The sequence below is a fragment of the Pseudonaja textilis genome, chromosome 2 (assembly GCF_049901715.1).
Source record: "Pseudonaja textilis isolate UNSWEBS1 chromosome 2, rPseTex1.2, whole genome shotgun sequence".
Lineage (NCBI taxonomy): Eukaryota > Metazoa > Chordata > Lepidosauria > Squamata > Elapidae > Pseudonaja > Pseudonaja textilis.
In genome coordinates, this window is record NC_141991.1 from 49,357,379 (window position 1) to 49,370,839 (window position 13,461).

The 13,461-nt window shown below is 37.4% G+C and overlaps 1 protein-coding gene across 50 annotated transcripts in view; it reads right to left on the reverse strand.

Annotated features, from left to right (window-relative positions):
- Window positions 1–12,642, reverse strand: part of SLMAP (sarcolemma associated protein) — a 111,882-nt gene extending 99,240 nt beyond the window's left edge. For all 50 annotated transcript variants that reach the window (XM_087923827.1, XM_087923826.1, XM_087923815.1 and 47 more), the window contains exons 1-2: window positions 12,591–12,642; window positions 11,027–12,420 (exon numbers count right to left, since the gene is read on the reverse strand). In XM_087923827.1, the coding sequence (XP_087779953.1) occupies window positions 11,027–11,224 (198 nt within the window). In that variant the 5' untranslated portion in view covers window positions 11,225–12,420; window positions 12,591–12,642. The remainder of the gene's footprint in view (window positions 1–11,026; window positions 12,421–12,590) is intronic.
- Between the last annotated feature and the right edge of the window lie 819 nt (window positions 12,643–13,461).

The window sequence follows — 13,461 nt, forward strand, 5'->3', positions numbered from 1 at the left end:
CAGATGACAGATTCAATAATTCCTCTGTAGAACTGGATCAACAACTACTTGGGCAGTTTGAGCTTTCTGAGTTGGCGCAGAAAGAACATTCTTTGTTGTGCTTTTTTGATGATGTTTTGGATGTTAGGTGTCCATTTTAGGTCATATGATATAATAGAACCTAGAAATTTGAAGGTCTCTATTGTTGATACTGTGTTGTCTAGTATAGTAAGATGTGGTAGTATGGGGGGGTGTATAAATGTACAGAAATATGCTATTTCTCCCTTGCCATTTCAAATGTAACTAACAAATTCATTTCCTAATGTTATATGGTATTAGCAGTTATTCCTTGTTAATTGACAGAGTTAAGAAAAAAAAACATATTGTCAATTTTTGAATGTTTCATGGGAGATAAGACAGCGTTCTCTATTTGTGGAGGAAGAAACAGCTATGCCTTGGTCCAGAAGGTCTATGATGCCTCTCCTCAAAAACATTTGATGCCCTATCTTTAGGCCCATCCCCATTCCAACCCACACTCTTTAAATGACTTTAGTCTTATCAGGTTTTTGCAGAAACCCATGGTTTTTTATAAAATGAAAGCAACTGCATATAAAATCATTATCTGCTATGTCCCTTTGCCCTAATGACTTGTGCCAAAAGACATCATTTACTTGCAATTTATTTCCTTGTTATTAGATTCATCCACCATGATTTCTGTACTTTTTTTTTTTGGGGGGTTCTACACACATATACAGACACACAAATGACCCAAAAGAAATGTGCTACATAACATCTAAACTAGTCAATCTAAAATTCAGGGAGAAAAGAAAGATTATTAGATTAAAGCAAATTTATGGTCCATGGCTTCAGATACAGATACAGATAATCAGAGTTGGAAGGGACCTTGTAGGTCATCTAGTCCAACCTCCCGCCCAAGCGGCAGTCCAAATGGCAAATGGCAGTCCAATCTCTTCTTGAAAGTCTCAAGTGATGGTGCTCCCACAACTTCCAAGGGCAAGCTGTTCCATTGGTTGATTGTTCTGTCAGAAAGCTTCTCCTTGTTTCCAGGTTAAATCTCTCCTTGTTCAGTTTCCATCCATTATTCCTTGTCTGGCCTACAGGCGCTTTAGAAAATAGCCTTACCCATTCCTCTCTGTGGCAGCCCCTCAAATATTGGAAGACTGCTATCATGTCTCCCCTGGTCCTTCTCTTCTCTTCACTAGACTAGCCAAGCCCAGTTCCTGCAACCGTTCGTTCTATGTTTTAACCTCCAGTCCCCTAATCATCCTGGTTGCTCTTCTCTGTACTTTTTCTAGTGTTTCAACATATTTTTTATAATGTGGTGACCAAAACTGGATGTAGTACTCTCGGTGTGGTCTTACTAAGGCTTTATAGAGTGGTATTAGTACTTCCCTTGATCTTGACTGTATCCCTCCATTAATGCAATTTAGGATTGCATTAGCTTTTTTGGCAGCTGCTGCACACTGCTGGCTCATATTTAGCTGGTTGTCCACTAAGACTCCAAGATCCCTCTCGCAGTTACTGCTATTGAGCCTAGTTTCACCCAGTCTATATGTGTACTTTGGTTTTTCTGTTGAGCCTATCTTCTTGGGTGTTAGCTATTCCTGCCAGCTTAGTATCGTCTGCAAATTTGGTAAGTTCCCCTTCATGAAACCTCCAACTTATTTTGTGGGTTCACATACAGCAATAACTGTAAAAGCAGCTTTCTCATCTGTTATTAGGCCAACATTTATTTAGTGTATGGCAATTAGGCTGAGAAAAAAGCATGGCAAGGATCGCATACTTGCAATCCTATCTGGGGCAAATAAAGGCATTTCCTACCACCACTGCAATAGCTCCTCCTATTATAGATTTAAGAGTGGGAAACATAGCATTCAGGACAATAAAATGCCCAAGCCTGACAACTTGCTGCTCACACATGGAGCTGCACAAGAAAGAGCTAAGGGGGTTAGAAAATCCCAATCCTATCTGGAGGATTGGAGCAGGAATGGCAATGACAGTGAGCAGTTCCTGCCTCTGGTTGAAGCTGTGAAATGGTCATATTCCTTTGCTCTCTACAGGTGTATCATAGCAGAGCAATAGTACAATTAGTAATCCCAGCACAGGAAAACAAAGCAAGAGTAAGAAAAGGTGAATTCATCTTTCTCCACACAAGAACCTGTCCAACACATGCCCAGTCCAATGTCTACAGAAACCCTAAATCATCATTGTGCATCTATCAATGTTATTGAACATACTTGGCCATTCTATCACACCAATCTCTTCATATTTTATTGAATATCCCAACTTCAAAAAGCACAAATTCACAAAGTGAAAACTGTGGGGGAGGATCAAGGGTTACTCCCTATTTACAGTCTCCCTCTGTTGAAGAAAATGTTGATTCCTTGTTGCAGGAGAGTGGATGCCAATGATGAAGATAGCTTTCGCTTTGGCTAACTAAACTGCTTTTCAGAGACACCAGCTTATGGTCATTGAAAGAAGCTGAGTCAAAGCTGGGGGGAACCTCCCACAGGCAGTCCTTTTTATACAAGACAGATCCAGCTTGATGATGTCATCAGGAGTCTAACCCATCCTGGGCTCTCGCAGCAGCATTTAGGAGAATCTCTTGCAGCATGTCAAATCTTCCTGACTGAATTAGACATGGAAAAGCAACTGGGAGAAGACTTTTACATAACACAATATCTAGCCATGAAGAACTTTAAAGGTGATAACCAGCACCTTGAATTGTGCATGGAAACAAAACTAGCAAACCATGCAACTCACAAAGCAGTGATGTTATATGTGTCAAATATATGATACCCTTAACTACCCATGCAGCCATATTCTGCAACAACTTCTGAATGCTCTTAATGTAGAGTGCATTGCAGTAATCCAGACAAGAGGTCATGATGGTATGAGTGACTGCAGGCAGTATGAAAAACATGACGCTATTAGTACAAAAATTTAAGAGGAAAAAGTTTTATAACTTAAAACAGCATTGCCAAATTATATTTTGAAAAATATTAAATCCTAGAGAAGATGCAGTAAGAGCAGGGTTTGTGGTTAATAACAAAATCATTTTATAGAACCCCTAGTTATACAGTAATACCTTTAAAAAGCAATTTGTAACTTTTGTGTCCTCTTACGAAGTTTGGAAGGAATAACCTTGTTCTCCGTGACAGTTGCATATACATTTACATATTCTTATAAATAATATAAAGGAACAAACAAATAAATACCTATGATGTGAATAGTCAGCATTCACAATATTAGTCTCCTTGCTAGTTTAGGAAGTGTTTGAGACTGAATACATACCTACTCTTAGGCATGGCCTTTACCATGAATACACAAGAGATTTCATTAACCACTCCCCTTCTTAGGTAACAGAAAAAGTGTTGATCTTTGAAAAGGCAGAACTTCGGGAGATTTGAAACAAGAAGTTTTTCTGCCTGAGTTCAGAAAGCAGGAAGAATGCACCCCTCTCTTCAGCGGATTGATAAATGATTGGAGGAGTTATCTCAAGTACACAGGGTAGGTCTAGGGACAAAGGACTACATAATTCAGCTTAACTGAATTATGTAACAGATAGCTGCTCTAGTTAGACACTGCAATTAATTTTAAATTTCTTTTGCTTGTGAGGGTTAGAGTGTGTTAATCATTTGCCTACTGATATTTTCCTGGGCAAGGAAAGTTGCCTCTGTGCAACTTCAGACTATTTCCAAAAGATTTGTCTTCTCTATTAATTTGTCCTGAACTGAAAATCTAGCTTTCTAATTATAGTGGACCACCACTATCTTGTGTGCCAATAAGTTAATGGCCTGTCAATTCACTGTTCAGGCATGGCTGCACAAGGAGGAGCTAGGGAGGCTGGAGCATGTCCCAGCTCTGGCTGTGGTAGCGCCTCAATGCAGAGTTGCACTTGAAGTCATAGCAAGGAGAAGGAAGCAGCAAGGAGAAGGAAACAGCAAGGCAGTGAGTGGCTCCTCAGATGGTCATATTTTTTCTTTCTCCAAAGAATGGAGAGAGGGGAAGAAGGGGAGAGAGAAAGAGACAGAGATGGATGGACTGATTTCTACAATTTTCTTTCCAGAAAAAGTTGCCAAGTTATATACTACTTCTACAAAAAATACTAACAATGTTTGGAAACTATATAGTTTTTTTTTTCAAATTAACAAATGAATATTGATATCACGGCTGACATAAATAATTGCAAGCAAGACTAACGATGCAGTCATCACAGGACGTAAAAAATAAATATTGTTCTAATTAATTAAAAATGCTGCCAGCTAAATTCCCAAAATGAAATGACTTTCTTTTATAGGAAATGTGGCTTTATTTATTAAATGTATGATTAATGGACTATCTGATATTCATTTTCTCATTTTGACTTGGTAAGGACTTTTGTATCAACATACATAAGGCTTCAATGTTATCTTTATGCTAATGAACCAGTTCTCAGGTATCATGAGCAATGTTTTAAGTTTTAAATCCTTAGGTCAAAGCATTATTTTTGAACTCGTATCATTTGTTTAACTATGATTCAAAATCTCAGTCTTCGAAAGATTGAGATGTTGTTGTTGATGATGATATTCCCTTAAGAGATCCAGTATAGAAAGAAGGAGAAATTTTCTGACAGTGACAACAATTAATCAATGGAATAACTTGCCTCCCAGAGTTGTGGGTGTACAATTAGCCTGAAAGTTTTCAAAAAAATAAACTGTACAACCATATGGCCGGTATAGTATATAGTCTCCTACCTTGAGCAGGGAGACTAGATCTCTGAGGTCCTTTTACAGTCCTATGATTGTTTTTGTTGTTGTTGTTCAGCTTCAAGTAACTAACAGATAAGTTTTTCTCCATGGGAGACTTAATTAGCCAACATTAAAGCAAAGAATCCAATGTTTATTTATCTCCAGAAGTGTCAGGATCATCTGAAGTACAGAAGATTTATTCAATCTAGGCAACTAATGATCAGCATTAAATTGGCACTAGAGAGGATCAACAGAATTCAGGGGTGACAGGAATGAACTTTGATCGTTCGTGGCATCTGTAAAGATGACTTATTTAACTCTGCTCGTCAGTTCTGCCTGCTCTTCTCCTACAAGAGACATGTATTTCTTAAACCTCATCCTGAATCTATCCCAAATTGCTGTATGTTTTGCGATCCTAAGTGAAGTCTCTAGTTCTTTTTGGATCTAAGTACTTTGGATAATTTTCAATTGCTACATTCAATATGAGCAGATCCTTAATTACACAATTTCAATGTTCATTTGCAAATCATTCTTCAGAACAGGCAATCTTGGTTGACGTGCATCTGGAAACCATTATTGTATATTATGCATATCTAAATACCATAGTTTTTTAAATAACTTCATAATGACTTTAACAAGCTATCATCTCTTCATCACTGACTGTTAACAGCCAGATCTGGAAACATCAAAATTTTGTAACTGAAGTTGATTACTATACTACCAGCTTTTGGCAAACCTTGTCTTATAGTTTATCATTATGTGCAAATCAACCCACTACAGTTTGTTCAATAAATCATGGTTGAAAGTCATAGTTTAGTACAATGTAAGAAACTAATCTACAGAAATTTGTTTAATTCTGTGGACTAAAAAATTGGTTGGATTCTATGCAAAGCACTAAATCATGAACTTACTGTTCATAATATAGTTAGGTTTAGCAATACAACGTGTGAACCTAAACATATCATATTATAGTTGTGTGTGATATATAAACTCAGTGTACCAAATGTTAATATACCAGGGTACCTTATAACTAACATTAGCCAACGTGTCAATCAGAATAAAAAGGTATTTGTTTTCCTTTACTCTGAAATAAAATAAAAATACAAAAGGTGTACAAAACATTTCATGATTCTGAATTCAGAACAGGCTGTTCCAACCACACTGAAGCTAATCCTATGGTATTCCAATGTTGACAGAAGTACTACTTCCATCATAATTATAAAGCAATTATATCAATATGATTGATATAATCATACAGAGCAGGCATAATATATCTTTCTTCTCTCCTGTAAAAGCTTATAATAAAATTTGTAATAAATTTCTATGGTTAATTATTACTGTCATTTAATTTTCCCATTTAAAGTTAATATAACCTCAACATTTTGGGTTCCCTCAATATATTCCAATTTGTATGCAGACATAAACAGGAATGTTTGACAACAATTTAATTACAAATGTATTTTGTTGCTTGCTGAGCTATTGTACTAAGGATGGTAGGGATGATGCTCTGAGAGATGCTCTCTAGAACTTGACTGCTTACACCACAATAAGCACTGATAGCTTCCATAAAAATCCCTTCCTGTTGCATGAGGCTAGGCTGGATTAGTACATGTGGTTATTGAGCTTCATTTTTCTGTCATTTCCTGTTTGGACTAGGCACAGAATCTTAATGTTAGGTTGTGTAAAATGTTGGATGAAGTATTTTGTGATATTATCGGTGCTGTTAGTATTACTAATCAATTCTGATAACATCAATAATGTTATGTACAAATGAGAATTACAGAAAGTAATAACTAATATTGAATATCTATAATATATCATATATAAATAAATCTTCAAATGTAAGCATTTCTATTCTAGATAGCTAAAATAGAGCTCCTTTTAATATTTTTTTTTAACCTAAAAGTACCAATTCCTGGTTCCAGAACACAAGAAATATACATTTATATTCTATTTCTGCAGTGAACTCATTTGGATGGTCTCAAACCATACTATAGAACTCAACTCATCATGCTTGAACATAGTTTGAAACTAAAACAGTATCTTCATTAATTTCAGCATAAACTAGCAAAAGCCAGCCCACAGAATACTATATTCATACATATTGATTAATAAGATTTTTTTTTCTTCTAGTACTAAATGATGCAGCAGAGCTGGTATGCCCAGGGAAGGCCAAAGCAGACACTGCACATAAGCACCATAATTGGCCAGGGAACAAGAGGGTATAGATTAAGAAGAAGAAGAAAATAATGAAATTTGACAGAAATAAAATTGTTTGGGTATCTGCTACAACTAATCAATATCCTTTAAACTATTTTTAATTATATTTTTATCGCAATTTTTATGGCTTTGGGGCCTAAACATTATCAGTTTTACTTGTCCACCATTGCCACAAGAACAGAGTTTTTAGCCTTGACCAGTTGAGATTATCCTCTTTTGCATTGTTTATGCATATGCAAATTATCACATGCATTTTAACAATTAAAACTGATAGCCTTCTGTTGTTTCTATAGTTACTGTAAGTCCACATCTGAATTAACATTAACTAAAATGCTTAATGTCCATTTTAAATCAACACTGGAAAGCTAAAGGTGAACTTTTGAGAGATATAAAATTTCATTGAATTGTCCAGGTTCAAGAAAACTAAAGCTATGTGAATATACTGGAGCATCTCCAACAATTACAGTATTAGCTCTGCAGCAATGACTACATTAGTATCTCTGCAGGAAAATCCTGATCAGTAGGCAGTAACATCTCCCAGCTATTAATTGCTGATGTCACTTCTCTTCCAAATTCTAAAATAAAATACTGTTAACAGTAAAGCTGTTTTAATTTAATATAAGAGGAACAATTTTCTCCTCTTGTAACCAATGCTTTTTTTATAAATTACTAACTAGACACTGCTTCTGAGAACATTCAAAATCTGGAAAAAGAAATGCCTTGTAACATTTAGGAACACAGATTAAATCTGACCAAAATATTGTACTTTTTATCCTAGAATAATTATTCTGACTTTTTATTGATGAAACTTTATTTGATTGATTAAGATATTGTACTACATTACATGTTAGGTGTTCCCATAAATACTCCTAAATCAGACATATTCAACTCTTAAAATGTTTTAATAGTTACATATTTACCATTCATCAGATTTGCAGCAAAATCTGAACTCTGGTCTGATGTTAATTTACTGTGCACAAGTATTCAGGTGTAATATATAGAATATTTAGTAACTGACAAATGATATGCCAGAGTCATTACAGTCTTGATAATGAGAAACTGACTATATAGATCACAGAACACAATTGTGCAAGGTACAATATATTTGCCCAGACTGTTTTCATTCTTTGACAGAATCTAAATATGTAAACAAAAGCATAGCAAGGATCACCTTTCTGCCAAAAGCTCTGCTACACAACAGAAAATATAAGTTAGACAAATCATTCTAGTTCCAGCAGTCACAGAGGCCAATGGGATATTTGGGCCAAAGCATGCCAGAGACTCCAAACAATAATGTGAAATCTGTCTTTTTACCCTTGTGCAATGTCAAAAATCTCACGGATGATTCTGCTAGTTAAAACCATGGTAGCTCCTAATACTCTATCATTATTGTGACTATGCCAGATGAATAGAGTACAAGTGTGGCCATATTATCTTTCAAGGCCATCATGGAGGACAGCAATCTTGCAGATATCAACTATGAAAGCATTAAATGATAAAAGGCCTAATGTTTAAATTCAGATTAAACAGATCTCAATCTCATTTCAACCGTTACACTATGTGTGCTTTCCAAATTCAACTGTTTACAACTGCATATGTAGCTCCATTCCTATTTTCAAGAGCTTATAATATTGAATTATGTTCAAGAGGTCAAAGATACAGAATATACATGTAGCACTGCTCACCTATCCACTGTGAACCAAGATAAATACCTGTGACAACCTGTAGGAAGATAACTTCAAGTAAGTGCATCCACTTGAGCCTGAGGTGAAAAGGGACAACTAAATAGAGCAGAATATGCAAAATCTCTTATTTGTTCCAAGATTGTAGTAGCCAGATTGAAATAGAAATTGTACCTCAGCTGAACAGTGTAGTATAGTTTTAAAATAATGTACAGAATAAATTAAGTCAAAGATATAGAGACACACTTGCAGAAGGTATTTCAGCATATTCAGTCTAACTAGAAAGATTTGATTTTAGGACTGAAGACCAACTTTAGAGACAAATTAACCAGTATTATTTTAATACTTTGTTCCTTATTTAATGTTAATTTTCACCATTAAAAATAATTCAAAGTGGAACCTTATGCATCTTAAATACAAGTTGACATCTTAAATACAAGTTGTAACATGAATGTCATATGACATTCATGTTACAACTTATTCAACTTTCAGTTTGTTCTGTTTTTTCCCTATTGCATAATGTACAGGAAAATAAACATCCTTATCATGCCCATGCTATACTGTGCCAGGTGGTAATAATAATATATTGATTAGTAGCCTTCATTAAAATAAACCAAAAGAGTGAAAGTGTTTTCAAAATAATAAATGCATACAAATACCTGACAGCACACTAACATTTTATTTTATAGTCACTAAAAATACTACAGGTAATCCTCGACTTATAACCATTCATTTACTGATTGGTTGTAATCATTAAATGACTGTTCAAAGTTACATCAGCACTGAAAAAAGTAACTTGATTATTTTTTACAGTTTTTACACCATTGCAGCATCCTCACAGTCACTTGATCAAAATTTGGATGCTTGGCAACTGACATGTATTTATGACAGTTGCAGTGTCCCAGGATAATGTGATCACCTTTTGCAACCTTCTGACAAGCAAAATCAATGGGGAAGCCAGATATATTTAAGAACCATGTTACTAACTTAACAGTGATTCACTTAACAATGCTGGCAACAAAGATCTTAAAATGGGGCAAAGCTTATTTAATAATTATCATGTTTAGCAAAGGAAATTTTGGGATCAATTGTGGTCATAAATTGAGGACTACCGGTACTTTAAAGAATGTAATTACAACTTGAATAGTTAAAGCATTGATTTGAACATATTACAACATCTGAATATCCTATTTTAGTTTCTACTTGAGAAAGATAGGTATTATTGCATGCTTAACATTTAAAGAGTATCTGCCTTTATACCACAAAAACTTTTAATATAAGCTAAAGCTAAAATAATATAGAGTGCCTATGCAACCCAACATAGTCTTACCAACAAAGAAGTTTTTACAAGAAACCTAGACTTCTCATTGTACCTTTCAGGAAACAACTGACATGTCTTAGATGATATTAGTCACAAGTATGATCACACCAAAGTCAATCAGTTGAGAACTTAGTTATGACTTACCTTTTTACCACTGATTTAAAAAGCTTAATTTGTATACAACCCAGTTCCATTATGATACTAATATAAACTATAATACCCTGTAAAGGTATTTCCAAATTTTTGTGTTAACTGCTTAAAATTAAATTGTGTATTCTTAAAACTGGAACAGTCTTGCTTAAATATATTTTAAAACATACAAACCAAATAGAGATACATTGCTCAGATACAATCAGTTATATTTTATGAAGGGTGAATATAAAAATTAGCCAAAGGAATCCTCAATAAAATGTGCATCTGCTTGCCATGTAAAGTTGGAGGTTTAAATTATAGCTTCAGAATATTAAAAAAATACTTCACTTAAGTATTGCTTTCCTCAGAATGACAAGCAAAAAACTAGCTGCATCAATAGCTACAGCATTCAATTACTAAAAACTGGAATATTTGTCCAATTTTAAACCATATTACAATTTAAAAAACCATCTAAGCACAGATAGTGGAGATAAAAATTGATTTCTTTTTTAAATTAAAAGATTTATTATAGAACCAATGAGTAAGGTACTTTTGATCAGGTATGGAAATACCCACTGTTCTTCAGACATCAAATTATATATTACAAATGCAGTGTTGGAGACAATAAGTCAATAGTAACTGTTTGAGATGGATGTGCAGTATCTGCATACAAGTCATTTCTCAGTTTCAAGTGTATAATGGTGCAATGAGAAGATTGTTGTCAGAATAAGTTCAACAATTATTTTTAAACACTTTACCAAATAAAATTGTTTATTCATTGATAAATAATTTCTTAAAAACCAATCCCTTGGGCAAAATTTTATAAAATCTGAAACATGCAAATCAACATTTCAGTCTTCAAAGAGTTAGCAATATTAAAGTAACTAATACTAAAGAAAGCATGCTCATAAAATTTTCTTGAGAAATTTAAAATGTCTTACCTTTCCAGTCTTGTGGTCAAACCAGACAAGTGCATGATTCCGAGACAGGACTTTACAGTCAAAGGTGGCATTATTTTGAGCTGGTCGACATCGAGCCACTGATCGTCCAATTTTGACAGGCTCATCCAGGTAGACATGGCGTTCTTGAAATGGATGAGAGTTCGGGCGGCAAGTAAAGATAGCCAAGGCTGAAGGCATTGAGGATAGATATGTGGTGCCACACCAATCAGGAAAGAAGAGAAACTCTTCTTGATCCAAGCTCCCCTCCACAGTTGATAAGCAAAGCTCCCACTATACTTCACATTAAAGCAGGACAAACATTACCTGCCATCAAGATCTAACAACTCATACCTCCAGTCTGTGAACTAACGCAGGCAATAATCCAACAGAGAAGCCCCATTGCTTTCTTTAAAAAAGGTCTGTAGCAAGTTTAAGTAGTTCCACTTTAATCCATCTCCCTCAATGATGTGAACAAGCATATGACCACTCCAAAAAGAAACAAAACTTGTTCAAATTAAGGTGGAGATAGTTGTAAATCCAAGTGAATGACTCACCCAAAAAATACTTGTTTGGGATGTACACAGCACTCTTATCCATACGCAGCACTCTTATCCTCTTCCGTAATCACTGCCCAAGCTTTTCTTCACCAGAGGAGCAATAAAAAATTTCAAGAGAGAGGGACTCAAAGAGGTTTTACAAGAGAGGAGTTAAGAACTGGAGAACGATCCAGGGATAAGTCTGTGGTTCATCCGTTCACACATCAGCAGGATCAGAAAAGGGAGGATGCCTTGCTAAAACAAAAACAAAAAAAAAGGTTCTCCCCCCCCTCCCTAGGCAGCATAGGCCCAGACTCCAATATTCAAGGAGCCAACGGAAACCCCAGTGCGATCATGAAGGAAATGCAAGTATTTCCCCATACATCTTAGCGCAATACACCTGGCCACATATCCGAGCCAGCGAATACCACGGGTCTCTCTCGAGCGGAGAGAGAAACGGACAGGAGGCTGGTCAGCCAGATGCGGACGTCGGATGAAAAGCAGGGCTCCACTGGGGTCCCTTCCGCCGAGGGACTCTTAAACCAGCGCAGATAACTTATCGGGGAAAGAGGAGGAAGCCATCCGGCGGCTCTCGCTGAGGAGGTCTCGGGGCAAACGGCGGCAGAATCTCCTCAGGAAACTGGGAGGGCGAAGGCCGGTGGAACCGCGGGCGACCAAGAGTCGGGACTGCAGGTGGCTGCGAAAGGGAGGGGGGAGGATTTTCACTCCCTTCCTGAGGCGCCTTTTTCTCGCCCTGCCGGAGCTCTGTCCCGCTCCCGCCCCAGGAGAGGCCTGGAGGCCGGACGCCTTACGAACTGGGTGTCAAGCGGCCGCTGTGCACGAAAACTTTCCCTCGACCTGTAAAATCAAAACAAACCCGGTCAGCCTTCTGGGCTCAGGCGGGCCCCGGCTCGCCCGCCCCTCGCGGGGTTTCTCGGCTCGCTCGAGGCGCGCAGGGCGAAAGGACAGCGGAACGTACGAGCCTCAGCGCCCTCCGCCCGCCCGCCAGCTCGCCCGCGCGCTCTTACCTTCCCCAGCAGCAGCAGGAGCGGCCATACTGACTGGAAACCTACCCGGTGTAGCAGCAGCCGCTGCCGCCGCCGCGCTGCCGGGGAGGGGAAAAGGGAATGAGAGGGGTGGAGCTGCCTTCCAATGGGCCTGACCAAGAGAAAGGCTGACGGCCAGCCGGGCGCTCTACGCAGGCGCAAACTGGGAACGCGCGACAGGGAGACATGCGCAGAAGGAAGCACTGAAGCTCTTGGTTGGCGACTGGCAAACCGTGCTTGCCCGTTCCCTGGGAATGCGCTGCTGGCGCTGTTTCCGGGTAGGTTTTTTTTTTTTTTAAAGGATTAAAAACTCACCCGAGGACTAAATAGAGAGGCCTCGGCCACCGAAGGAAATTTAAGTTGTGCAGATTTTCCCTCCAGGAAGGGAGGTAGGGGTGAAAGCATAACGTTGAAAGGCAAGAAGTGAAAAAGCAAGCAGCCAGTAGCTTTACCTGAGAAAGACGAGAAATCTAAAGCAAAATTGGATATCGTTAGTCCACGGGACGAGTGGGAAAACTTTTATTTCACACCTTTGGAAATGCCAAAGAGACATAGATCTTGCGAAATTGTTGCAGCAAGAAATCGAGGCGGAAACCGTGTACAGTATTCATTTCCTTCGGAATAATATATATATTCTATAACTGTTTATTAAGCAGTTTATTCGAGATTTATTCCAGTGTAAGTGAGGATCAGTTTGCAGATAGTTCTTCAGTCCTTCGTTCCCTTTGCCACAAATACCTCCTGTATTTTCATTAACGATACCAGGAGGAGACATGTCAAACAAAACAAAATTTAGAATTATCTTGAACTGGAAGGTTGAGTACAAATCAACAAGAGCAACATTAGCAAATCC